The sequence below is a fragment of the Uncinocarpus reesii genome, genomic scaffold, assembly GCF_000003515.1.
Source record: "Uncinocarpus reesii 1704 scaffold_1 genomic scaffold, whole genome shotgun sequence".
NCBI classification, from domain to species: domain Eukaryota; kingdom Fungi; phylum Ascomycota; class Eurotiomycetes; order Onygenales; family Onygenaceae; genus Uncinocarpus; species Uncinocarpus reesii.
This window is the reverse complement of record NW_003052500.1, coordinates 4,461,144-4,484,157: the sequence shown is the minus strand read 5'-3', so window position 1 is coordinate 4,484,157 and position 23,014 is coordinate 4,461,144. Positions and strand designations below refer to the sequence as shown.

The 23,014-nt window shown below is 48.6% G+C and overlaps 5 protein-coding genes across 5 annotated transcripts; 2 read left to right on the top strand and 3 right to left on the bottom strand.

Moving 5' to 3' along the window:
- Positions 1 to 1,679: 1,679 nt before the first annotated feature.
- UREG_01726 (serine/threonine-protein kinase srk1) lies at positions 1,680 to 3,943 on the top strand (the record flags this gene model as incomplete). Its single annotated transcript, XM_002542164.1, has 4 exons — positions 1,680 to 2,136; positions 2,358 to 2,386; positions 2,492 to 2,709; positions 2,761 to 3,943. The coding sequence occupies 4 exons, from the start codon at positions 1,680 to 1,682 to the stop codon at positions 3,941 to 3,943; spliced, it is 1,887 nt and encodes a 628-aa protein (XP_002542210.1).
- A 2,905-nt stretch (positions 3,944 to 6,848) lies between these two features.
- On the top strand, positions 6,849 to 10,856 carry UREG_01725 (uncharacterized protein; the record flags this gene model as incomplete). The annotated part of the gene is made up of 2 exons (XM_002542163.1): positions 6,849 to 7,082; positions 7,218 to 10,856. 2 exons carry the CDS (start codon positions 6,849 to 6,851, stop codon positions 10,854 to 10,856), a joined length of 3,873 nt encoding a protein of 1,290 aa, XP_002542209.1.
- Positions 10,857 to 12,831: 1,975 nt separating this feature from the next.
- UREG_01724 (uncharacterized protein) lies at positions 12,832 to 13,656 on the bottom strand (the record flags this gene model as incomplete). Its single annotated transcript, XM_002542162.1, has 1 exon — positions 12,832 to 13,656. The coding sequence occupies one exon, from the start codon at positions 13,654 to 13,656 to the stop codon at positions 12,832 to 12,834; it is 825 nt and encodes a 274-aa protein (XP_002542208.1).
- Positions 13,657 to 15,477: 1,821 nt separating this feature from the next.
- UREG_01723 (uncharacterized protein) lies at positions 15,478 to 16,864 on the bottom strand (the record flags this gene model as incomplete). The annotated part of the gene is made up of 2 exons (XM_002542161.1): positions 15,478 to 16,032; positions 16,067 to 16,864. 2 exons carry the CDS (start codon positions 16,862 to 16,864, stop codon positions 15,478 to 15,480), a joined length of 1,353 nt encoding a protein of 450 aa, XP_002542207.1.
- A 2,157-nt stretch (positions 16,865 to 19,021) lies between these two features.
- Positions 19,022 to 21,793, bottom strand: UREG_01722 (uncharacterized protein; the record flags this gene model as incomplete). The annotated part of the gene is given in 7 exon segments (XM_002542160.1): positions 19,022 to 19,184; positions 19,261 to 20,219; positions 20,478 to 20,635; positions 20,713 to 20,741; positions 20,884 to 21,196; positions 21,215 to 21,372; positions 21,525 to 21,793. The coding sequence occupies 7 exon segments, from the start codon at positions 21,791 to 21,793 to the stop codon at positions 19,022 to 19,024; spliced, it is 2,049 nt and encodes a 682-aa protein (XP_002542206.1).
- Positions 21,794 to 23,014: the final 1,221 nt, after the last annotated feature.

Below are 23,014 nucleotides of genomic sequence, written 5' to 3'. Positions count from 1 at the left end.
ATCGATTTCTATCTATTGGACAGGGATATCGAATGATCAAACTGTGCCCTGCAGCCGGATGCACGCAGAAGGGGCACGGCGTCCTTCTGCCTCCTTGCCAGTCATCTCCCCTCAAAGCCCTTTGGCAGTTGTCGACCTTCGCCTTCCTGCGGCCATCATTGGAGCGAAAACACGCCTTCCAAGAGTCAAGTCAAGGCCGCAAGAATTGCATAGCATTTGTGGTGTTTCATACCCCTGTGGTGCCGGCAGACTTTGTTTTCGACTGCAAGATCCATGTTAAATAACTACAACACTGACTTTGTTTAACAACCATGACAGATAGCATCCTCTTTGAAAGAGAAATTTGTTTCACTGATCAATCATCGAGGAGGGCGGGATCGTCCTCTTTGATCAGCCACGCCCGAACCAATGACGAAAGGGCTGAAAACATGGACGGCGTGACAGGTTCCTGTTCCGTGATATTTTCGGCCCAGCTTCACAAGAATCCCTCTCTGCTCAGGCCGCAGCCCGACGGGTTGCCCGGGACGCCGTCAGCACGCAGAGTCTGAATGAGCGCATGTGTGGTTGAGGCGGTGGAGCGAGGTCTCCAGTCTTCCGCCCTTTCACAGCGAGTCTTGGCCCGATGACATCGCCGGTCACCTGCGCCTCAGATGTTTTGTCAGGGGGACCTCAGAGTTGAGCGCGAGCTGTGCTCCATACGGAGTACGCTGGTTTGAATTTGGCCTACTTCAACTATTTAATTGAGATTGCGAGTTGCAGTTGTCAAAGATCGATAACTACGCCCCGAATCAGGTATGCCTTGGATACATACAATGAACAGTTTACATTGACGTTCTGTGGCTGTTCTTCGTTAAAGAGGTTCATTCCTGCGTTCATCAACTAATAACTAGGGTATCGGACGCATGTATTCATTTGTAAGCCTTCGGGCCAATATCGGCTTCACTCGGGCTCAATCGAGCTCGAGTGCTTTGGAGAAGCCATGATCCGAAAGCCACAGCAGGGGCACGTTCCAAACCATCATTAGTTATGAAGAACGGGGCCATTCGCCGCGATGTCATCAGAGGCTGAATTGAGCATCGACTGCATTCGCCCCTGTTCGTCCTTCTGTAGAGAGTGGGGCAGCAAGCCCGTCGATGCTTTGAGTCAGCATCTCCTCAACGAGTGAATCATCAGGGTTGCTGCCTTTGTATCGCTTCGGCCATTTTTGCTGCGCCCGGTACGTCGATGCTTGGAATGCTGCACTTTTCTTGATTCTTCCCCAGCCTGGTTAGCCAGTTCCATCTCCATCTTAAAAAGAGTGAGCCTTTTGTCCCTCGCTCGTCCTGTTGTGGTTCTTTGTTGCAAGCGAGGCACCAGCCCACCTCCTGGCCCAAGAACCTCTACTTCGACTACGTTGCACTTCTCATCCTCTCCAGTTCATATCTCTCCTTTTCCGTCTACAGTCATTTTTGCTTCCCTTTTGCAGTTTGGGGTGATGACGGAAGGCTGAACCAACGTGAATTGCCCAGGTCCCAACTAACCACCGTGTGTCGTCATACCTCGTTTGGTCACATTTCCAACTCTCCGCCTAAACTTCGACGCCTACCACCGTCCAAGAATCCAATTCCTCAACCCTCCTGAAAAAGGAACCCTTCTTGTGCTCTCACGAATCCCATGAGAACCGCGTCTCCATATCCGCCATGAGTACTATACAAAATCTGAAAAATTTCATTCGCCATGGGAAGCAGGCCCGCGCCGGTACCCCTCATGGCGAGCCGACCACCAATGTCACGGCCGTCCACGTGGAGCGCCAAAGACAGCCTCAGGCTCCCCAGCAACAACAGCAGCACGCCGGCCTCAGCGGGTTGGATCACAAGGCAGCACCTGCAAAGTATGAACAAAAGTACCAGCAACAAGTGCCCGCCGTAGATGCGAAGAATGGCAGAAACCATGAGCAGGAGATTGAACAAATCGTTGCCGAAGAGAAACTGAGCAAATCTACAATGCCTTCTTACCCAGGTTTGGAACGATGGATATTGCTGGAAAAGATGGGCGACGGTGCCTTTAGCAACGTCTATCGGGGCCCGCGACAGTACTGGAAAATACGGCGAGGTTGCAATCAAGGTCGTCCGCAAGTTCGAGATGAGCGCCAAACAGGTACGCGACCCAGTTCCTCCCACTACAGCCTCTTTTTCTCCTTGATAATACCCCCAATTCATGTGTGGAATCTGCCCCTGCCCCTTCGCCGTAAGCTCATCTCCTTTTCATGCAACATGCGCCAACATGACGTGGCGGTCCTGTTCTAGGGCGAATCTCATCTTCATCCGGGCCTCAGAAAGAAACCTCACGTTGTAGAGGTGAGCCACTAATACCTCCAGGGTTGGCTCTTTGGGTCCATTATGCTAGTGTTGCTTTTACCGATACCAATGAGTCAGCCCATCTTCGGTTGCTCCATTAGCTGACCCATCTATCTTTTGTTATGTAGCGAGCCAACATTCTGAAAGAAGTTCAGATAATGCGCCAACTCGATCATCCGAATATCGTCAAACTGATCGAGTTCTCCGAGTCCCGACAATTCTACTACATCGTCCTCGAACTGTGTCCTGGTGGAGAGTTGTTCCATCAGATCGTCCGCTTGACGTATTTCAGTGAGAATCTCAGCCGTCACGTTATTATTCAGGTTGCGAAAGCGATAGAGTATCTGCATGAAACATCTGGCGTTGTGCATCGGTAAGGTTTAGATCAGCTTTTGCTTCCAGACAGGGTACTAACACGTTGCAGTGATATCAAACCGGAAAACCTTTTGTTCTATTCCATTCCTCACATACCAACCAAGAACCCCAAGCCGCCTGCGCCTGGTGAAGAAGACAAAGTTGATGAAGGAGAGTTTATACCGGGAGTCGGTGCGGGTGGCATTGGCGTTATCAAGGTCGCGGATTTCGGTTTGTCCAAAGTCATTTGGGACAGTGAGACGATGACGCCGTGTGGTACAGTTGGCTACACAGCCCCTGAAATAGTCAAGGATGAGAAATATTCGAAGAGCGTTGATATGTGGGCATTAGGTTGCGTCCTTTATACCCTCCTATGCGGATTTCCCCCCTTTTATGATGAGAGCATCCAAATCTTGACCGAGAAGGTTGCACGTGGGCAGTATACCTTTTTATCACCCTGGTGGGACGATATATCGAAGTCGGCCCAAGATCTAGTGTCACACCTGCTCACCGTCGACCCCGACAAGCGCTACACGATCGGTGAGTTCCTTAACCACCCATGGATCCGCCAAACAGACGAGGAGACGTATGCTGCAGACGATGCGCCACCACTAGCCACCCCCCTGGCCACCCAGTCGCACCTCCTCGAGACACCCTTCTCTCTCACCGATCGAAGGGCCGATTTCCGGTCTCCTGGTGCAATCAACTTACGCGAAGTATTTGATGTCGGATACGCAGTCCACCGGCAAGAAGAAGAGGCCAAGCGAAGGAAGAATTTCAAACAAGGCTACCGCGGTGCCAATGTTGCAGGACAATACCGGGGTGACCTCAACCCTGTCGCTGAGGACTACGATGATGATGATTATGAAGAAGACGAAGAGATGCTTTATTACGACCAAGAAAACTACGCTGCAAATACATCTTCTCTCCCATCCAAGGTCCGCCGTACTGATGCTGCCGATGTAGCTGGCATGGAGTCGAAACTTCGCGCCACAAATTTGGGCTCATCTCAACCAAGCGCCGCGGCAAGGGCAAGACAAACGGCTGCCGGTGCAGGACAGCAGCAACCACAGCAGCGCAGACATCACCAACAATACCAAACTGGCGGGTACGGTCAGCATAGCGCCGCCGTTGCCGCCGCGGCGCGAGAAAATGCGGCACGCTCGGCGAACCAGCCGTTTGAACTGAGCTTGGACAATGCGACGTTACTAGAGCGAAGGGGGCGGCGGCTAGAAGGGCAGGCTGCTTCCTAGGCGGAAAGTAAAGCAAGAGGACAAAAAAAAAGAAGCAAGTGATTCTTATAGTTTCGAATCGCTACTTTCTCTGCTGATGGGATTTGTTGAGCGGAATACTTCGTTCCCCTTTTGCTTTGGTTTTTCCGGTGTTCGTATATTTGCATCTTGCGTGTGTGGATCTTGTATCTTGCGAGTTGGGTTGTAGATACCAGAGTATTCCTATTTTTTCATTCTTAATTCCTCGTTGGTGCTAGGGTATTGCTATGGGTAGTTTGATGGCATTTCCTTCTTTACATGGCAGCCACGGATATGTCGTCTTGTGAGATTGTATGTGTCAATTGTTTTCTCTCCAACAGAAGATAAATTGCTTGTTGAAATATGGGAAACCGACTCGGTTCAGCTACAAGAATCAAAAAACCAAGGGCCAGACGGGCCTTGGGATTTATTCCTGCGTCATCTTTTTCTTTTTTCCATTAAAAAAACAAAGAAAACATTGCCTTGATTTGATCGAAACCTGGAAAATGGGGGGGGGAATGCGAGTGTCTAGATCTGGCAAGCAAGTTCACTGCGGCCAATGTAGTCACTGTGCGCTGCCTGGGAAAGTCGTCATGGGCGCATGGGCCTCACAGTGGGATGGTTATACACTGACGTGCTCGCGCCTGCAAAGAATGATGTAGGAAGCCTAGACACGTAGGAACTAGACAATGGGACTTCTTGGAGGAATCTTTGGGGCAAAAAATGAACCGCAAAAAATGCGATTGAGCTGTGGTGAATGCGCGGAGGTGACGAACGGCATTAACTTATCTTCCTGGGTGGGCCCCTTTGTTTCAAAGTATTGCCAGAAACTTTTCGTATCTCAATAACTCTGGCACTCCATGCAAGGCTTGAAAACTGTCTAGTTGTCAACACACATTGCACCCTTTTCCAACAGTATCTAGTTTATATATTGAGTGAACAGGTGCAATGCAACTAACGCAGCCCTCCTTTACCTGTTCTCCCTTGGTCAACGTACTTAAGGGCTCCTATCCGGAAGAGGGGGGAGTATCGAACACAGATGCACTTCGCAAGCATAAGAATTCAAATGAAAGCGGTCAGACTATCATTGGTAGCGATTCGTTGACTCACCTTCTCAGGTAGGCATAGCGAGGATCTCGTCCTAAAATCACGGAAAAAGAATGATCTGTTTGTGAGTTCCAATCAAGCTTGCGATGTCGAGTCCTACGTCCATGTTGGTAAGATTGTGGTACAACATCGTTGTTTGTACGGAGTATTGGGTAACCAAACGCATTGGACTTGTCGTCGCAGGGTGGAAGTTCAAAAATCCAGCAAGCCAATCGACAACCATTTTATAGATTGAAGGGGTGATATTGAATGGTAGAGTTTGAAGGAATCTCGGATAGCTTAGGCGCAACTGACGGTTAACCGTCCGGGCAATAATGGGTGTTCAGCAGAGTTGGAGCAATTCAGCCTAAGGGCAAATTTGGGTGCCAGTTTCTCATGAAAAAGTACTCATACTTTGTCGAAAGTCCACGTTCATTTGATGTGTGAGTTCATGATGGGTTGGATCTCGATTCCTGCCAATCATTCCGGGTATGGCCATCAATTGCCGGAGCATCTAATGGAATGCAATGCAAGGCAGCCTGAACACCACTCCTTTGGGTTCAACGGGCGCAAGGGCCAAGTTTAAACTGACTAAAAAGCCATTTAGTCAGGGCAAACAAACAATCTTACAACTTGCTCCGGAGATTTAACTCGAGGCTCGAACTCGAGAAAAGGCGAGACGAACTCCAGTGGGCAAGTGAGCGATCCCAACGGAGCAGAAGCAAAACAACATGCAGGGAGACCCTAGAATTGGGCCAATCCGTGTGCTGTCACCAGTATATTTGCGATGCTGGTGCAACAAGGCAGAGGCACAGACATCTTGTCCAGTCAGCTTGCTCCACAGAAGTGAGCGTGGGGTCACAGGATCGAGGATATCGGGCAGATCTCCTCGGCCAACTGAAGGAGATATACTAGTGGCCACACTCGATTTCGAAACCGCTCCAAGAGATTTGCCATCCATGATTCCCACAGCCTTCGAATCCTTTCGCATGGGAGAGAAGATCTGATATCCACGAGAAAAGGGTGCGGAAAAGCAACGCTTGGCCCGATCAGGGTTAGGCCCGAGTAGGCGTGTGGCGGTAATAGTCAATACGGGGCGTTTGAGCAGCCGGACGGGGTTCTGCGTAAATCCGATCGTAACTTACGGTATTCCATTCGTCAGGCAGCCTGTGTGATCATCGCCTCAAACGGACACCCGATGCAACTGCAGGCTGGATCACATTACTCGCAACAGTCATGGTAGAGACCGCTGAAAGTGCTCTTCACCGCATTTGATTCCCGACCTTCTCAGAGGTGATAGAGAGAGTTTTTTGAGTGTCTCGCGCTTTTGAGGGCGTCTGGGGCTCAGAGTTCGCCGGATACCTATCCCAAGCGGGCCCAAACAGTGCTGCATTAGTCCTCATCGGGCCTAGCTTTGCGCTCGTCCTTACTGGCTCTTGGGGTTGATACGGAAATCGTACGGAACCGATAATTTACAACCGCCCACCTCTCTGCACCTCATCCTCCTCTCTTGAGCCTGACAGTCCGCAAGAGTCCTCCCATCAGACATCGTCAGATCCCTCCCCCAGCGGGCTCTCTCAATCCTTTTGATCCTTTTGAGACTATCATCCTTCTATATACCCTCCACGACTTACGACGCCCTCTCTCGTCCTTCGAGTCTGGTCGCCGCTTTTCTCACCTTCCGCACTGCCACCAATGTCGATCCCGCTCCTTTGATGTAGTTGGTGTTTTACACACGCCGTTGCCGTTCTCTTTACCGAGAGCCCGCTTATAATTTTCCACTTGGGAGAAGGTAGAAAGCATCTACCTTAAGGGAGGCAGAATGACTCCCAGTGACGAGACCCTTGCGGCTGCAGCCGCCATAATACAGGGGCTGGCCATGGATCTTCCAGAGCCCATGGCTATGCCGTATAACGGCCGCAAACCAAACCACCCGACTAATGGCATCGATACTTCGAAAGTGGTGCTACCTGGGGAGGCCTCTGAGGGCAAAGCCGCCCTAGAGAAAGAGCTCGTAGCTCTGATGCGGAGGCTGAATACGATGCAAACTTCTGTGGTAATTTGCACCCCCATTCAAAAGCCGCAATACTCGTTCTTGATGCCCTTTTTTTACGTGAAAGCGAATCAGCTAAATTATTATATCATCCCCCGTTTATATCTGCGGTTATCTAACTATCTTCCATTTTCTTAGCCCTCTTCTCGCCGGCCCGGACGGACTTCGAGCCTGATGAGTGCTCGTAGCCTAAACAACGGACAAGCGGGGGAATTCCCTGTCGAACGTAGCGGAGAAGTCAACGGCGAAGATAGTGATAGCGAAGACAACTACGAGGATAACATTACGTATTTGCGAAACCGAGTCCAGCTGCAGGCCGAACAAATTCAAATCCAGAAAGATATCATATCTCAGGTACGAGACGAGCTAAAGCACCAAGAGGAACGGACGCAACAGGCATTAGTAAAGGTCGAGCACGAGGATGTTGGTGTTTTGGAGCGTGAGTTACGGAAACATCAACAGGCGAATGAAGCTTTTCAGAAGGCTTTAAGAGAAATAGGTGGTATCATCACCCAAGTCGCAAATGGTGATTTGTCGATGAAAGTTCAGATCCACCCAATGGAAATGGATCCCGAGATCACATCTTTCAAGCGCACTATCAATACTATGATGGACCAACTTCAAATCTTTGGAAGTGAAGTATCAAGAGTTGCGAGGGAAGTAGGAACTGAAGGTATCCTCGGTGGACAGGTTCAAATTACCGGCGTCCATGGCATTTGGAAAGAGTTGACCGACAATGTCAACTTCATGGCCTCTAATTTAACGAACCAAGTTCGAGAAATCGCAACTGTCACCACCGCTGTCGCTCATGGTGATCTTAGCCAAAAGATCAAAAGCTGGGGCCAAGGTGAAATCTTGGAGCTCCAACAGACTATCAATACTATGGTAGACCAGCTTCGAACTTTCGCTACTGAAGTTACACGTGTCGCTCGGGATGTCGGTACGGAAGGTGTGTTGGGAGGCCAGGCTCAAATTGATGGTGTTCAAGGCATGTGGAACGAACTGACAGTCAACGTGAATGCCATGGCCGAAAATTTGAGTACCCAAGTCCGTGATATCGCAACGGTAACAGCTGCAGTCGCCAAGGGTGATCTGACCCAGAAGGTTAAAGCCAACTGCAAGGGAGAAATCCTGGCGATGAAAACAATTATTAATTCTATGGTTGACCAACTGAAACAGTTTGCCCAAGAAGTTACAAAGATTGCAAAGGAAGTCGGCACAGATGGTGTGCTCGGTGGCCAAGCTACTGTTCATGATGTTGAGGGGACCTGGAAGGATCTCACTGAAAATGTCAATGGAATGGCTATGAATTTGACCACCCAGGTCCGAGAAATTGCTGATGTGACAACAGCAGTCGCCAGAGGTGATCTTACAAAGAAAGTTACCTCAGATGTCAAAGGAGAAATTCTGGACCTAAAAAATACCATTAATAGTATGGTGGATAGACTCAATACCTTTGCTTTCGAGGTTAGTAAAGTTGCGCGTGAAGTCGGTACCGACGGAACTCTGGGTGGTCAGGCAAAGGTCGATAATGTTGAAGGCAAATGGAAGGATTTGACTGACAATGTCAACACCATGGCACAAAATCTGACAATCCAGGTGCGCGCCATTTCGGACGTTACTCAAGCTATTGCAAGGGGCGACCTTAGCAGGAAGATCGAAGTTCATGCTCAAGGGGAAATTCTCACTTTGAAGGATACCATCAATAATATGGTGGACCGCCTTGCCAATTTTGCCCATGAACTCAAGCGTGTAGCGCGTGATGTCGGCGTGGATGGTAAAATGGGTGGCCAAGCCAACGTCGAGGGTATCTCCGGAAGATGGAAGGAAATTACCGAAGATGTCAATACCATGGCCGACAACCTTACAGCCCAGGTCCGAGCTTTTGGAGAAATCACTGATGCCGCAACAGACGGAGATTTTACCAAACTGATCACGGTGAATGCGTCCGGTGAAATGGATGAGCTGAAACGCAAAATTAATAAGATGATTTCCAACTTGCGCGATAGCATTCAACGAAACACTCAAGCCCGAGAGGCTGCAGAATTGGCCAATCGCACCAAGTCAGAATTCCTGGCCAACATGAGCCATGAAATTCGGACGCCCATGAACGGTATTATCGGGATGACCCAGTTAACGCTCGATACGGACGATTTGAAACCATATCCCCGCGAAATGCTCAATGTTGTGCATAGCCTTGCCAACAGCCTATTAACGATCATCGATGACATTTTGGATATCTCTAAGATCGAAGCCAATCGGATGGTCATCGAGAGTATTCCATTTACTATGCGAGGGACTGTGTTTAATGCGCTGAAAACTCTTGCAGTAAAAGCGAATGAAAAGTTCTTGAATCTCACGTACCAGGTCGACAGCTCCGTTCCTGATTATGTGATCGGAGATCCGTTCCGTTTACGTCAAATTATTTTGAACTTGGTTGGAAATGCTATCAAGTTCACGGAGCACGGAGAAGTCAAACTTACCATCAGCAAATCGACGAGGGAGATTTGTCAGGATGAAGAATACGCCTTTGAGTTCTCTGTCTCGGATACCGGCATAGGCATCGAGGAGGACAAATTGGACATGATTTTCGACACATTCCAGCAAGCCGACGGATCTACTACGAGGAAGTTTGGTGGAACCGGCCTTGGATTGTCAATTTCCAAACGACTGGTGAATTTGATGGGCGGAGATGTTTGGGTAACTTCGGAATTCGGCCACGGTAGCACGTTCCATTTCACTTGTAAAGTGAACCTTGCGGATCAATCCCTTGATGTGATTTTACCACAGCTTTTGCCTTATCAGAACCACCATGTCCTTTTCATCGACAAAGGCGAAACAGGCGAGGATGCTCTAAGCATCACAAATATGCTTCGGCAACTTGCACTCGAGCCGCTTGTGGTCCGCAGCGAAACCCATGTCCCTCCACCCGAAATCCAAGATCCATCAGGAAAAGAATCCGGTCCCGCATACGACGTTATCATTGTTGATTCCGTCGAAACAGCACAAACCCTACGAACATTTGGCGCATTTAAATATATTCCAATTGTTCTGCTCTGTCCGGTGGTCTCGGTTAGCTTAAAGTCAGCTTTGGATCTGGGTATCACGTCGTATATGACTACACCTTGCCGGCCTATCGACCTTGGCAACGGCATGCTTCCTGCACTTGAGGGGCGTTCTACTCCTCTTACAATCGACAACACGCGGTCCTTTGACATCTTGTTGGCAGAAGATAATGATGTCAACCAACGTGTCGCCGTTAAAATACTAGAGAAATGCAACCATGGCGTGACTGTTGTTAGTAACGGCCTTGCCGCTGTCGAAGCAGTCAAGCAACATCGGTATGATGTTATCCTTATGGATGTTCAAATGCCTATTATGGGTGGTTTCGAAGCGACAGGGAAGATCCGTGAGTGGGAGAAAGAAACCGGCCTATCGCGGACCCCCATCATTGCGTTGACTGCTCATGCCATGTTGGGTGACCGGGAGAAATGTCTTCAGGCTCAAATGGACGAATACCTGGCGAAGCCGCTTAAACAAAACCAGATGATGCAAACTATTCTGAAATGTGCTACACTCGGAGGCCCGTTATTCGAAAAGGGCAAAGACTCGAGAATCGGGGGTCATCACTCATCAAGCGCCCTTAACATCGGGGGTCAGTCACCAGAAGCTAAACAACGTCCACCCCTTGAGCCGCGAGCACTTACAGCTGCCGGACGTTCAGCCATTCCGGAACCTGTAAGTAGCATCCCGTTTAGCTTCGACAGTGGCATCTAACCCTTACTTGTGAGCAGCATATTTTTCGATCAAACAGCAGTTGAATCCACTCGATCACCTCTTATATTTTCCTATATGATTGCCACTATAATTTAAATTTACCCTCTGTGCTGAGTTTTTTGTTCCTCGCCTTGGCGGAAAAGGGTTGGTCTTTTGCAGATATATATATTACGAGACTTCTAATTTTGCGCTATACCGGCCGTGTGTTGATTCGTGCCAATCCCCGATTATATGATCCTTCCGCTTTCTGAGATCTGTTGTGTTTTTAGTGAAGTTGGTTGAATGTCTTGAGTCTTCCTGGAGTGTACTTCTTGAGTCATCCTGTGTTTTGTTCGTCTGTTTGGAAGGCGTTTGGCGCGTGATGGATATCATGTTCGTATTTATTGTTTTGCATACCCCTCTCCCATTATCTTCGTTTTTCGGTATGGAAATGTGAAGGGTCCGTGGAACAAGAACTTGGGACTGGAGTACATCCTTGGCTTTTTTCTAACTAGCCCTCTCTCGCTTATGATGACGTTGGGCTGTATGGTCCACTTAAATCAATGTTTCTTTGGGAAGCAACCGTGACATATGCCGAGAGGGTTGCTTTGCAGCTTGACAAAGCTGATGTTTGATATTGATCCTGCGCCTGCGCCTGCAATGCTTGAACGTGCTTTGTTCTTTGCTATTTATATTTTGTTTCGGTTAAGGATACTGAGATCGAAATAGCAACCCTTCTTTGTTTTTGTTCGAAGCAGACGAGTTGACTGAGGTTTTCAACCTTGAGAAGCATTTCGGGATGCTTTGCTGGTTGGTTCTATCAACCTCTTGACCACTAGAACGGCTAGAACAGCCTATCAATTAATGCCCAGCTACTCATGCATACAGCATAACGCTCGTCCGTTGTTTAGTCCTCAAATCATGCCCTGCCTCGGTTAGGCATCAAGAGACCCGGATCCGACCAAATGCATCGTCAAGCGCATGGAACGCACGGCCAAAGCAGAATAGTTCCCTCCAACACGAAAAACTCGTTCTCAAAATCACACCGGAAAAGATATCTTTTCCAAAACTATTGTTATGCTTATGGCCCATTTTTGGGGTGGGTGAAAAATGTCTCAGGCTTTGGTCCGCGGAGGGCCCTCTTCGTAAGATCTCACATATTATGGCCCATCCACTTTAGCCAAACTTTGATTGGCTTGGTTTGTTGAGATGATTGATTGTGGCTTTCTGTGACTGGATACTGTTTGATACTGGTAGGATTTATTCTTCTGGGATGAAGAATGGGTTTCGTATTATTGGAGGTATCAAGTAATATTCGCACGCAATGTGCATAAGGGGCGCTATAATAGCAATGTCTCACTCGAACACCCACATTCTCGGAGGCCCGGGCGAATAAGTAAACAGACAGGAAAAGTGACATTGTTGTGTGAATACACAAGCCAGTTAAAATGTATGAAAAACTTCTCACGCTTCTCAGATGAGTGCGTGATATCTCAATGTGATTTCTACTCTGTTCAGGCGAGAATTACAAATCCTTGATGGATGTACAGAGTACATGCATACATCCGTGCTTTTCTCAATTCTAGATATTCCATATGAAGATAGCTCAAAGAAAAAAAGTATTCATAGGTGATATTTCCCCTCTTCACATTTCATCTATCTACCTAGTGCTAACTACTAAAACACCTAACAATCCATAAACCAATGTTTCATAGGGAGCGTAATCGACTTCCCAGGGTATAGCTCTATATTCATTAAGGACAGTATAATGGGAATCGTAAACCACAGTAGTATGCAAAAGCATGCCACGGGGTTGGAGAAGAGAGGAACATTAATAGGGCTGGCATATGTTGCAACATGCATAAAACAATAACTGAAGACTAGGTAATCTTCCAACAATTCATGTCGCTTAGGACGCAAAGAGAAAATGGAAATAAGAGGAAAAAAGGACTCCTTATAGACGAATAACCATTCATTTTGGGCATATGTCAATCATTTAGAAGTACTCCGGATACGGTGCATATCTCTTATGAGGGAGATTCGTCCCAGAAGTTGGTGGGTGAGTTTTTGTGGTGTGAGGTGGATTTACTCCAGTACCGGGGGGAGGAGAGTGAGGCGGAGGGGAATGCGGCGGAGGCGAGTGTGGAGGTGGAGTTTTTGTTGGCGGAGGGTTGACTGGAGGCGGTGTCTCTGGTGGAACCACAATGGTTTTGGTTGTACCGTGAATGTCAGTGATCGTGTAAGTTGAGCACCGCGGACAATGGTGCGGTGGTGGATTTCCTGGTTCTCCGGGAGGCGGTGGTGGCACCCCTGGAGGAGATGTGGGAGGAATGCATCCGGCTCCGCATTCGGTTTCCGTCACTGTCACAGTAACGGTAACTTGCGCAGGGCACTGAGTAAATGAAGGAGGTGGTGGTGGTGGTGGGGGTGGTTGATGACAATCTTCTCCTTCACAAGGCGGTGGAGGCGGTGGAGGCGGGGTGTATGTCTGAGTGACTGGGTAGCAAGTGGTTGTTGTATAGACGGACGTGGTGAGCCACGTGCTGTACCAGGTGGTGCCTTTCCCAGTAGCAACGGGCGTCGAGCATGGCACAAAGGTCGTTTTTGTGATGATTTCGGTCACCGTGGAGATATGAGGAGGAAGTGTCTTTGTCGTCGTCGGTTCGGGGCCAGGTCCAGGTCCCGGGCCACCCGTAGACAACGGCGGCTCGCTTGTCACACCTCCAGTGGGAAACGGCGGGTTCGGATAGTGGTGACGACCTGGCAAGCCAAGTGCCACTCCGGCAAAAACACCCAACAAAACCGGGTTGAGGGAGCGCATCTTGATGCTTCTCGATGATGGCCCCAAACAATTGAAGATCTGTTGTCCTTATCAAGAAGCGACTGTGATAGGTGTCGTTAAGAGGAAAGCGAATGACAGTTCAATGCGTAGCAGAGGTTATTTCTGCTAGGGAAGAAAACGACCGTTCCAAAACTGAAAGACAAAACTCGATGATGGGAAGGGAAGAAGTGGTGGAGGACAAGAGATATATATACAAGTCCCATTGTATATACTTCCTGCATGTGCAGGTACTCGTATGCGAGCAGCCAACCATGATGCCACGAAAAGAGGAACGGAATGTTGTCATCATATGAGGCTTGGACGACCAAAGCTAAAGTGGAACAGTGTCTTAACACTGGTTGACTTTGTCAATGGAGTTGAAGCTGGGAGAGGAGCCCTAATTCAACCGGTCATAAGGCTGTTCAGAGAACAAGAATAGAAACATCCTCCATGTGGACTACCTGGTGTTCTTGCGCATTGGAAATCAGGGCGTGACAACGGCCGGAGGAATTGGCACCTCCTGAGCAGTTTTGTCCATTTGGAGACATGTAACTGCGACGCTGCAAAGTCCACTCAGAGGCAAACAAAACACAAGGACATGGTGATGTGGGCCATATTGAACGTGGTTGACCATGGTAACCGCAAGCTAAGCCTGCACGTTTATTCTCCGAGAGCTTGCCAAGAACGGGACCATTGCGCTGGACGCCTCGTTAGCGACAGTCACATTGGGGAGCAGAGCGTTGACTCACCACGTTGGCATCCCGGAGTGCAGGCTCCGTGCGAGATGGCTGGTGGTGTGGCCGTCATCGCGAGCTTTTCGAGTGTCGAGAGCGATCGATCTCGATGGATGGCGTTAAACATTGCCGGATTGGGCCGTCTGACTAATGCGGCTGGAAACAATGTCTCAGGTAAAATACGGTCACAGCGCGGGCCATCGCCGCCAAACCCACGGCCGGCGTAGGAGTAATGGCCCGTATCATGCCCGTACCGATGTTTCCGAGGCGCTAAAAATAGCGAGTGGAGCACGGCAAGCCAATCCGGATCGATTGTGGCGTTAAGCCACGCTTAATGTAAGCTTCTCAACGACAAAACAGCTTTTGACAACGACAACAACCACTCCAAAGCGTCAAGAAGGCTCCCAGCAGGAGAAAAGTATGCTCATTATTGGGTTTATTGGAGAGTTGATGCTAATACGAGCAGGCAGGCCAGTTTACTATCTCTTCCGTTGTGCTGGTGCGAAACTGTGTATCTGTTCGCTTGAGCTTCTGTGAACAGTCTTTCATCGAAACCTCAGCAACGGGCCGTTAGGTGAAAATTGGAGAGAAGTTTTCCAGCCGAAGTACTCCGGGCAACCGGCTCGGTGATTCCGCTTCCATTCTTGCCTGAGGAAGAGGAGTGGGGACAAAGTACGGATAAAGTCCCGGAAGCTGAATCCCCAAGAATACAGCCTTGAAAATCACGGCCTGCTGCTTTTTTTAAAGCGCAACAAACCTTCTTTACACTTTGCAAATGAGACATATGATGTGATCTTTTGCGCCTATTATCAAATACCCCGAACAAAAGCCTCAAACATTTCTACGAAAATTATCTTCTTTAGCGAGGAGAACAAAATTGTTTTTGGCATGCAAATAGAAGTCTGGTCCTATATCAGCCGAGGGCTCAACATTCTTGATACGTCTACCAGTGTGAAGCCTAGTTGGACACGAATCACACAACCATATCTGCGTCAAGGCAGCCCAACTCCTCTGGTACTATATATAGATAAGCAAGAATACCCGGGCAGCTCCAAGCCTTCTCCAGGCCGCACCCCATTGCCACCGTTCAGAGATTCATTCGCTCGAGGACTTTATTTGTGAAATCCCAAAGCAGGGTGGAATAGTCCGAACAGAATGAAAGCCCAGTATAAAACGTGTTTTTGTGACCCTGCAGCGCATATAAATCTCGATAAAATCCCCCCCTAATTGCCTTGTTCGAGACAGCCAGGGTCAATGGTATATGGCGTCCCCAGGCGGCGAGTTCGGGTCTCTTAATCGGAAAAGTTCCCGCGGCGCCCATCCGGTCGATACCACCAAGAATGAGCTGCTTGGCCTCCGACTCTGATAGTTCCGAATCGCCGACGATTTTAATGGTGTGATAACCGGGAACACCCATAAAATCCAAGTGCCACACAAAGGGCATCTGTGGAAGCTGAGCAGGTTTTGTTGGGTCCAAGTTGATAATGTTGGAGGTCTCGGGGAGGCCACTGTTTTTGACAAATTCCGACATAATAGATTTGTCCACAGCCATTGCTGGAAAAAGTGACCTTTCTCTGTTGTCAATATCGAAACCTTTCAAGGTTGCGAAGAGTAGGAACCATGGTGACGAGCAGTTTCTTAGCTCTGATCTGTGTATACTCGTTCTTTGTACGCACCAGGACCACAACTCCCTGCTCGGAACGGGTGACCTTTATAATCCGGCTGTTATAAATGACATCTGACCCCAGGACTTCGGCGGCCTTCTTATAAACTTCAGCAGTCCCACGTTTGGCTCTGACATAACCTCTAAAAAGCGCGTTGATATGCGGCTGTCCAAAAAGCTGGAGGACATAGAGAGTGGGCGCGGCCAACATGTTACCTGAGCCATGTGCGAACGTCCACGTTATAGGGAGTGCGCCCTGCAATTTGTACCGGTCGATAAACTCTCCGAACGGCATCAAAAGCTCATCTGGGACACGGTCCGGCAAGTTGAAGCTTCCATCGGCGATGCCTCGAAATTTGGAAACTGTCGCAGAGTACAACAGCAATGCTGCCGTCACGTTGATTGCGTTCCCGTCGAATTTCACTTTTTTCCCCGTCCGAAAATCAATGTAATGGTTTTCAAGTGAAGCCGGCAGCAGTGGCTCGTGTGACACATTGAGTCGCTTGAAATACTTGAGTGTAGTTTCCGTATTGAAGAAGCCTTGAACTCCATAGTCGACAGGCTTGCCGTCCACGTACAACGTTCCTATATGTCCACCAAGGTGATCGTCACGCTCGACGATAGCAACCTTTTTTCCCTCGTCTTTGAGCTTGATGCCGGCATATGTGCCAGTCGATCCACCTCCAATTATGCAGATGTCCGCGGTGATGTCGTTGATTTTGGCATTTTCAATCGAGGAGTTGCTGGCGACCGTGGTTTGGAAGAAGACAAGGCCAAATAGCGGCAAGAGCCTGATCGGTACGAATCCCATCTGAGCTTTTATAGAATGACAAACAGGTTGGACCGCTGAGAAGACTTCCCGTACAAATCTCTTGATCCTTACAAAGCGGACAAGCAGGGCGGGTCGATCTCAGAATTAATACTTTATAGATGTTCTCAACATCACAAGGCACTTTTAAACAAGTCATATTCGTATCACCACATAGAAAAAAGGAAACATATCAGCAGCCTTGTGCACGTTCGGCAAATCATCAGCCCTTCTCTTCAAAGCCATTGGACGGGCGGGAAAGCTACAATTTTTGGTTCGGAATTGACAACCAAATGCACCAGAGTTTTGCCGATCGACACATGCTCAAGTCGAACCGGCGCCGGGCATAATTGAAATGTGCACCACGATCACCTGGCGATTTGTTCATTACTCGAGGGCACGGCGAATGATGGAACGATGCGGCCAATTCCAACCTGGTGCAAAAGGTGCAAGAATGTAATCATTTGCCACTCGTTACCCAGGCCCCTTGATGAAGGGATGGAAGATCGGCGCTCTGCAGCGGCTGAAGAAGGTTTTGGCGGTAACTAACGAACTAATAGCTAATAGTCGGCGTCAAACTGGAGCCCATCCCTCCCAAGAGTCAAGACCATGTTTTCTGCGGATAAAGACTGGAAGGCTGCATTTTCAGTGAAGGCACTTCAGTTTAACAAAGGGGCTTGGCGACAAGGACATCCGCTTCCGGTCCCAAGGCAGTTCCCGACTCCTTGATCCCCATTGAATCAGCCAACAAGTCCTTCAATTTTCAGGAGCCAAATACGAATGTCAGCTTGAGATTCGTTTCGTAACCATGGAAACGTTATTGCGAAGCATCCTTCTCACTATTAATCTTCTAGTGACTACGGAACAGCCTCGTCATTCAAGTCGCATTATGATAACTTGGGCACATCATAGGATCTGCAATTTGAACGCAGCCATGAGCCCATGGAGGGAACGCTACAGGCTACAACTATATACGGAGTACTGAGCACTGTCAGTTATCTCGTGAGTATTCAAATTCGCGCATATTCATCAACTAGTTCTCCAGACTCCCGGCTGGAATTAGACATATGCAAGAGGTTGGCAATTGGGAATTCACCAACCTCCTACGTTACCCATTGCCATGCCTATACTAGTTACTAACTACTACATAGCGAAGTATTTTATTTTCAGCACCTCAAGATCCGCCTCACTTCTCATGGGCCTTGGGGGCCTATGCGACACACCCACATTTTCATCGTGAACACTCTTCCAACTGGTGAGAACTCTGCCAGTTTACCCGACAGATGATTGGTGGTAATGTATATCATACATCACCACAACTATTGGATATATGTTCGGGATCGGCCGAATGGAAGACCATGTGAGAGTACACTTGCCATCGATAAAAAAACTTCGGCTCCGCAACGTCACACGAGGCTCCAACCTCGGGAGAACGATGCCATCACATAAATCTCTGGACCCAACCCCAAAGGATATAGATGCTAGACTTCTTGATTGGCATACCGGCATGGCATACTACTTGTTATTGCTATTGCGGTTATCTTTAACCCATTGCTCGCTTCTAGCGTGTCTTTGGCCAAGGGGAGTTATGCTGGTACTTTTACTTCCTGAAGCTCTGATACGTCTGTAGGCACTGGATCCGAGGAATACGGCGCCTGAGCTTTTTTGGAACCATGGAAGATAATGGCAGATGGGATATCAAAGACGGAATGAACATTTGTGGCCTAATGGGCACTATATCTACTGTTCATGTGTCCGCATCACGTCTTGCCAATAAACCCGTGGATGGAAGTCATGTAGCTCTCCGCTGTGCATGATATTCCCCAGTCAGTCAAACATTCAAACTCTGGTGACATATTCCCATTTTTAAAAAACTGTTTATTTATAGCTACTATATAAAATATTATTCTACCTAATCATCAGAGCATAGCAACCGTATCCCATTATCTTCATGCAATATATGAAAGCCACAGCCGCATTGCAACATTCAAGCCAGTTTTCGCCGTTCTGTTTGCTATTCATACTCCGTAACATGCACTTTTTATTAGTTGGACGTGTCATTATTGTAAATATTTGTTCTAGGTTTGCTTTTCTAGCTTCCTTTTCTAGTCGTACTGTCTGAACTGTGCTGTCATATGTTGAGGTGTGTAGATCGTTCGTTTAATCGATAGTCAGGGGGTTCCATCCGACCCGAAGGACTTTAGCAATAATAAAGCAGACAAGCCCAGCAAAGTAGCAACAGCTGGTAAACGTAATGAGGCCCCAGTAATCGCCGCCATTACGGGTTAGGATCGAACCGGCAATAGGTGTTCCGGTCAGGGTTCTGAGTCATTCACAGTATCAGCACAATCAAGCAGATACAAAAAAGTTGCGAGGGACAGGACAAAAAGAAGGCTTACCCAAAACTGACAACAGTATATGCCGTTGCATAATATCGACCATAATGTTCTGTTTTGCACACTTGCCCAACGCAAACCGGTGTCAAACTAATGTTACTACCGCTGGCAAACCCGAAGAGTAGCGCGTAAACAATCATCATGGAAATGCTGTTGCCGGCGGGTAGCCATAAGCAGGCGGTAGTTAGAAGGCAGAGTAAAACGGTTGCAATCATGGTGTTGAACCGTCCCATATAGTCTGCAGTGAATCCAGGAATCCATCGACCAAAAAACGAGCCGACGTTAAGAAAGGCGAGTAATTGAAATGATAACCCGCGCGGCATATCATGATAGAGGGCATAAGATGTCATGAAAGTAATTGGGATGAAGAGGCCCCATTCAATGAAAAATATCCCCGCCGTAGTAAATGCGAATACCGGTTCCATCAGGATACGTAAATCGGGAAGAATATTTTCCTTAGTTGCACGTTTTTTGGGCAATCGAGATTTGATGAGGATGCAGCCAACGGTCATGGTGACGAGAGAGACCAATGCCACAGCGCGAGTGGCCCATGCAAAGCCTATTTTAGGATATAGATTGTCAAGCATGAGAGGATAGACGATTCCTCCCACACTCCCACCGGTCGCGGCGAGACCAGTGGCACGGCCTCGTAAACGGAAAAAGAAATGCCCGGGGCTGGCGACTGCCGGCGTAAAGACAAGTGAGATTCCAATACCTCCAAGGATACCATAAACGAGCATGAAATGCCAGTACTGCTGACATGAACCCAGAAGAGCGACGCTAAGAACGCATGTAATTGTGCCAGCAATAACAAGCATCTTGGGACCTTTAGCATCAAATACGGGGCCAATTTGAAGACCTCCAAAGAACATTAGAAAGGCATAAACGCCGAATATCCAGCTAATGGAGCTTTGGCTGTAGCCCTTGAGCTGGTTGGCGGATATCCATGCTTGGAAGGGATCCTATGGTGTTTGCTAGGCCGAGGGAGCCGAAAAGCGAGAAGAAGCTGCCTACCACGACCGTATAGGGTTTCCCATCCGCCTTCAGGGTATGTGTTCCCCTCCGGATCTGTGGACATTTCGCGGGGCCAATGGCGCACCCCCCGTCGGGGCCGGGCATGCTGGGGTAGAGCGCGAAACGAGAAAAGTTGGGCATGCATTGTCCTAAGGTTTTCCGTGGGCCCATCTTTCCATAATGGTGGTTCGTTTCGGGGAAGGGACTTTTTCCTCATCGGCATGGGTAATTGGCAGGTATTCCAAAAGGTCGGTAGATGCGGCTTTGGGCGTATCGGTTTGCTTCTTCTCCGAGAATGACGAGTATGACGTCGAAGGGAGATTGTCCTGTGAGCCCTGCATATATTGAGCTTCGTGCTGTGCGCCTTCAGTTGCAGATACAGCAAACCCACGTTCAGGATCAGACGCCATGACACCAGATTTCCCCGCCAGCCCTGCTCACCTGCATCCACACTCCCCGGGCGGACTGGGCTTCATGCACAAGTCAATTGACAGCACTGGTCCAGCTGGTAGAACTAGATGGAGTAGATCGATACGTTTGGTGTCTTGCGCTGTATGTGGACACACTCATTAATATTGACTTGAACCGAATCCGTACTTGAGGGGACCGCACCTTATATCACGCCGATTTGTCATGTTGCCGCTTTTAGGGCCCCCAGGCGGCCTTAAGCACCGGCTGGGGGGCGCCGGACCCCCCAAATTCCGACCTCGGGAGGCCCATTGGCCCTTAACGCCAGCGCTGCGGGGATTGATTTTAGGCGGTGCCACTTGGTCACCCTGATCGTCAAACATTTCGACGCATCCGTCCCGACTGCAAGCGAGAATCGGCAGCAAGTTTGGCGACGGGAGTAACAGGCGATTCCGCACTGGCACGAGCCAGCGGCAGCGGTTATCCGGGCGGAATTCACGAAGATGATACCTACTAGCTGGTTAACGTGACTCACGCTTTGAACTCGCTATTCCGTTCGGATCGGAATGCTTTCTGTCTTGCCGCTTTAGAGTCAACTCCGAAGCCTCCTCAGCTCCGAATCTCTCATCCTCCCAATAACTCACATTGTTGGATTTCAGAATTGTAACTTCTTCCATGAGCTCCGGCACGAGCCTACTTTTGAGAATTCATTTGAATATCGCAGATTTTGCCCTTGACTGAAACATAATCCCGATCCGATTTCATCTGCGCTAGTTAATGACATCGCTGGACCTCTTGCTTTCCCCGCAACATTCCACGACAGGCCAGGAAGCGGAGTTACTGACCTATCACGAATCACCAAAGTTATCGAGTTGCATGGATTTCGCGAGTGATATCGGTCATTTTCTGACGGAAGCCAATCCTTGAATGCGGAGATCAACGAAGCGGCGGCGAGGAAACGATGTGAAGCTGCTAAAATTTCGCGGCTGCCTTTGACAACTGCTGATCTTGATTTTGAGATGATGATTCGAATTTCACTTGTTGCACCTATGATAACTGTATGATGGTCGGAATAAGGCACCGCCGTCGAAATCGTTCGGCAATACGTACACATCTCAACAGCCCACGGGGAGTCTATCGTTGATCGAGGTTCGAAGAAGACGAAACCAATGAGCGTTTCCGGTTCTCCCTCCTATCTGAAGTTCTGAATCCTGCGAATGTGGTTTCGCTCCCTCCGGCTTGACTCGATCTCGCGTACCCATCAACGGAGAGTTGATTTCTGCAAACACCTTATATGATTCCGGTAATCTGGTTGTTGAGATCTTTCAGCTGAACATGAAGATCCTCTTGCAATCAAAGGAAGCTCTCAGCAGTGTCCTGTTTCATAGCGGAGCTCGTTCACGACAAGGTGCGTTCGTTCCTCCCGAGGCTTTTACCCCTGATTGGGCTTGATATGGCATATCGAATGTTGTATGAACGGATGCGAATTGGAAATTGGAGAAGACTGAACCATAATGAATGTCGCGCTGGGCTTTGATATTTATAGTAAAAAGCTTTCCAGTTGTGGTATGCCGAGGTATGGGTACTTGTAACTCACTCTAGTGAATCTGCACGATCTTTAAAGGTTTTGAAGGGCGTGAAGAAGTGTCTGGGAGCCTCTTGGCCGTTTGACACGTCTCGCGGACGGGGTTTGGGATGATTGTACGCTCGATGAAAAACCGTGGGTTCTGCCGTTCTGGGACTTCGAGAAACATATGACGTGTCTTCGCCTACCAACCTTCAGCCAGCCATTGGACTCTCCGCATGCAAGCGGTAGAGCTATTCCCGCAGGAGATGCTCCAAAATCAAAAAGAAGAACTCTCATTAGCATAATGGCCTCCGCTCGCGCTCACAGACTGCGCGAATATATAATTTCTTTTCTTCCAAAGCTTGCTGTAGCTCAGTCTGCTGTCACAGACTCACAGTGTGAAGGATGCAGCAGGATGTATAGGCGAAATAAGAAATACAAGAATTCGTGCTTATAGCTAAAGGTGCTATTCGTAAGTGACGGTCCACAATGAGTATATATAGGGTCCGTAGTAGTCAAAGGCCAACCCGGCTCCTGTTGTCCTAGACCCTGGCAATTGTACATAGTTACTGAATTTTACTTTCAATACCTAAATGAAGTAGTTCAGGGGCATGATTCTTCTTTCCCCGCCAGATCATATCGATGATCTTGGTTGTCATGAATCACCTGTGCCCAATTCATTACCAAAAGGCCGGTTCACGATATGGACAACTGGACAAACGCAACGAATCCCCAACCCTGCAATAATAGCTATATGACGTACTCCGT